The 2,918-nt window shown below is 48.9% G+C and overlaps 1 protein-coding gene across 3 annotated transcripts in view; it reads right to left on the reverse strand.

The window, feature by feature from the left end:
- The window catches only part of Prim2 (primase, DNA, polypeptide 2 (58kDa)), a 106,113-nt gene that overhangs the window by 13,057 nt on the left and 90,138 nt on the right, over positions 1 to 2,918 (reverse strand). For all 3 annotated transcript variants that reach the window (XM_013019215.1, XM_013019214.1, XM_013019212.1), the window contains 2 exons: positions 2,331 to 2,457; positions 966 to 1,048 (listed from right to left, as the gene is read on the reverse strand). In XM_013019215.1, the coding sequence (XP_012874669.1) occupies positions 966 to 1,048; positions 2,331 to 2,457 (210 nt within the window). The remainder of the gene's footprint in view (positions 1 to 965; positions 1,049 to 2,330; positions 2,458 to 2,918) is intronic.

The following is a 2,918-nucleotide window of genomic DNA, read 5'->3' on the forward strand; positions in this document are numbered from 1 at the left end:
TGGCGTCTCCCCGTGGCAGTGACTGAGCATGCGTGGCGTCTCCCCCTGCCCACCCTGAGGCAGAGTGACTGAGCATGCGTGGCATCTCCCCCTGCCCCCCCCCACGGCGGCAGAGTGAGCATGCGTGGCGTCTCCCCCGTGCCCCCCCACCCCCACGGCTGGGCACCTCTTCCACAGTGACTTCCTGGGAGCCACAGAGCTGGTTATGGGGCTTGAACTCAGGGCCAAGGCTCTGCCACTCGAGCCTCAGTGCCACTTTTGTGAGTGGTCGACTGGAGGTGAGTCTCATGGGGACGCTTCGGCCCGGGCAGGCTTTGAACCTGGATCCTCAGATGGGTTATCGGCCTGAGTCACGGTGCCTGGCCAAGCTACTGTATTTTTACCACACTTTAGGACCATAAGGTAGGTACCAAGAAAACGGTTCTTATGAAGTACTTAAATTGCTACCTTATATCTGAATGTCAGTGAAGATTAATAGCAACATTTTGGGTGGAAGAATTGAACTTGAGGGAGAAAAGGAGGACCACTGAGACTGCAGAGAAGAACTAAGAACTGAGCCCCAGGCTCCCTGGCCCCCGTGCTTGACATAGTTGAGGTTTTCAGCTAATAAAAGCAAACCAGCTCAGAATCACCATGCCCGATGGTCTCTACAAAGTGATGAAGAACATTTGTGCTTATTCAGTGATTATACAAGAAACAGCCGTGTCTCCTAGACACACTACTGACTGATAGAGAAGTGAATCATAAAACCTACCACAGAATGCACAGCTGACGCCGGGGAAGGGACACCAGCTTCTCTTTCTACCAAGAAGAATAAAAAGGCAACCCAGCACAGGAAAATCCCCCAAACTCAAGGGTTCCACTTCATTTCTGTAGAAGGCAGTGTGCAGTGTTACCGCACGCCACTGAGAATGACAGCAGCCTGCCTGCCCCTCTTCACCAAGGACACAGCACAGTCCACCTACCTCGCTTATGCCTGCGGGAGAAATCTTGTATGACTGCAACTTCTGCTTCAGCAGCTCTGGGTCACTGTGACGAAATGGGCACCCTGACAAGAGAAAACAAGCAGCACACCAGCAAGGTTATTCACCCAGACCCAGTATACTGCCACACGCCAGAGACTACCTAACTCCCCGGAATTGCTCAACAGCTTATTAATAAGGAAGTTAATTGCCCGTGGGTGCAAGACTTTCCTTCTTTATCTAATGACACCGTGGCTGTATTGTTATCAGGCTACTACAGGCTCCAGAGTTGCATAAAACATTACCACACTCTCAGGCTAAGGAGTCCATTCACCAGGAAGAGGAAACAGCTTTACTTTTGCCAACAAGCCCAGAGAACCATACAGCGGCTCTCACAGTATACCTAGCAAACTACAGAAGCTCAGTTTTCTAGTCTAAAATTTATATACAAGGCCTACAGTAGACAATATGGAAGAAAACTAAAATGTGCAAGTTCTGAGAAATGTAACAATCTCCTCTACTTTCATGTATGAAATGAATGCTGCTTTTGTGTGGACTAAAACTCATATATATTGGGGAGAGTTGTGAAGGGAAATGAGATGGAAAAATAGGATACTTCCATAGAAATTTTAGATCTAATAAGAGACTGCAGTGACATCAAAATACCTCCATTGAGAATTGAATGCAAGAGTCTGAATTTCAGTAGATACATCAATGATGATAAAATTTGCTGAAGACTCTAGACACCTGGAGTGTCTTAAAATAATGCTTGCAATTATTTGATCATTAACTGAAAGTGTACCAAAACTAGACTGGTTGGCTGATGATGGTTCACGCGTATAATCCCAGCTACTCATAGAAGGTTGAGCTCTGAAGATCATGGTTCAAAGCCAGCCTGGGCAGGGAAGTCCATGAGACTCTTATCCACTTCATCAGAAAACCAGAAGTGGAGCTGTGGCTCAAAAGAGGTAGAATACCAGCCTTGAGCAAAAGAGCTCATGGACAGAGCCCAGATTTCAAGCCCTACAACTGCCAAAATATAAAACCCCACTAGAGTGGTCAGCTTTAAGAAGTTTGAAAAGCCAGCATTTGTCTTCTAAGACACTTGCAGGACACAGGGAAGACAGAGGAGCCGACAACCAGGGGGACTGGAAGCCAGGAGCTGAGTCTAGCACAAGCTGCAATGAGTTGAATGAGCTGCTCTTGCCTGACCTATTTCAGCAGCAGGACAAATCACCCTTAGAGTAAAGGCTCCAGCTAGACACAGACGGCTGGCTGAAGCTATGTGCGGGTCCTGCCAGGAACACCGTCCCAGCGTTCTGGGAAGGGCTGCACCTCTGGACGGGGCTCAGCCGTGGAAACACTGACCGTGATAATCCCCTTGGCCTGGAGGGTTGGTGAGGATGATCCTCATGCAGCTGAAGGGCGTGTAGTCGGTCCTCTTGCCTTCCTTTCCATAGCTATGGCGGATATTGTAAGAGTAACCTTTATCAAACTGAGAGAAAACGAAGAGGCACAGTTACTCAGCAGGCACTGGTGTTGTCTGCTAGAAACAAGAGTGCAGAGTGGAACTGTCTGCAACTCAGTGCATCTGGGAGAATTCACACCGCTCACACTGCTCGCACCAGCGGGTTCTTTGTTTTTTAAAAACAAGACACAAACCTTGCAGAGATAGAATCTGCCAGCTGGTGCTGGCACAGCCCTCAGAAAAGGTGCAGCGTGTGCGCTGGGCCTAGTGTCCCTCCCAGGTCCTCCGCACCAACTGCGGGCGGGCTGGCTGCTTGCGGTGACAGCGGCATTCAGTCCAAGGAAAGAGGCAGTGCCTATGCAAGCTCTTTCCTAACAGCTGATCCACGGACACAAAACCCACAGATTTCTATGTAAGAATAATCCTTTCCATGCAACAATGAGAAGTACAAGTTGTCATGTCCAAAACGAGCTTTACAACGTCGGTGC

Source organism: Dipodomys ordii, unplaced genomic scaffold (genome assembly GCF_000151885.1).
Source record: "Dipodomys ordii isolate 6190 unplaced genomic scaffold, Dord_2.0 Scaffold44, whole genome shotgun sequence".
In the NCBI taxonomy this organism is placed as follows: Eukaryota; Metazoa; Chordata; class Mammalia; order Rodentia; family Heteromyidae; genus Dipodomys; species Dipodomys ordii.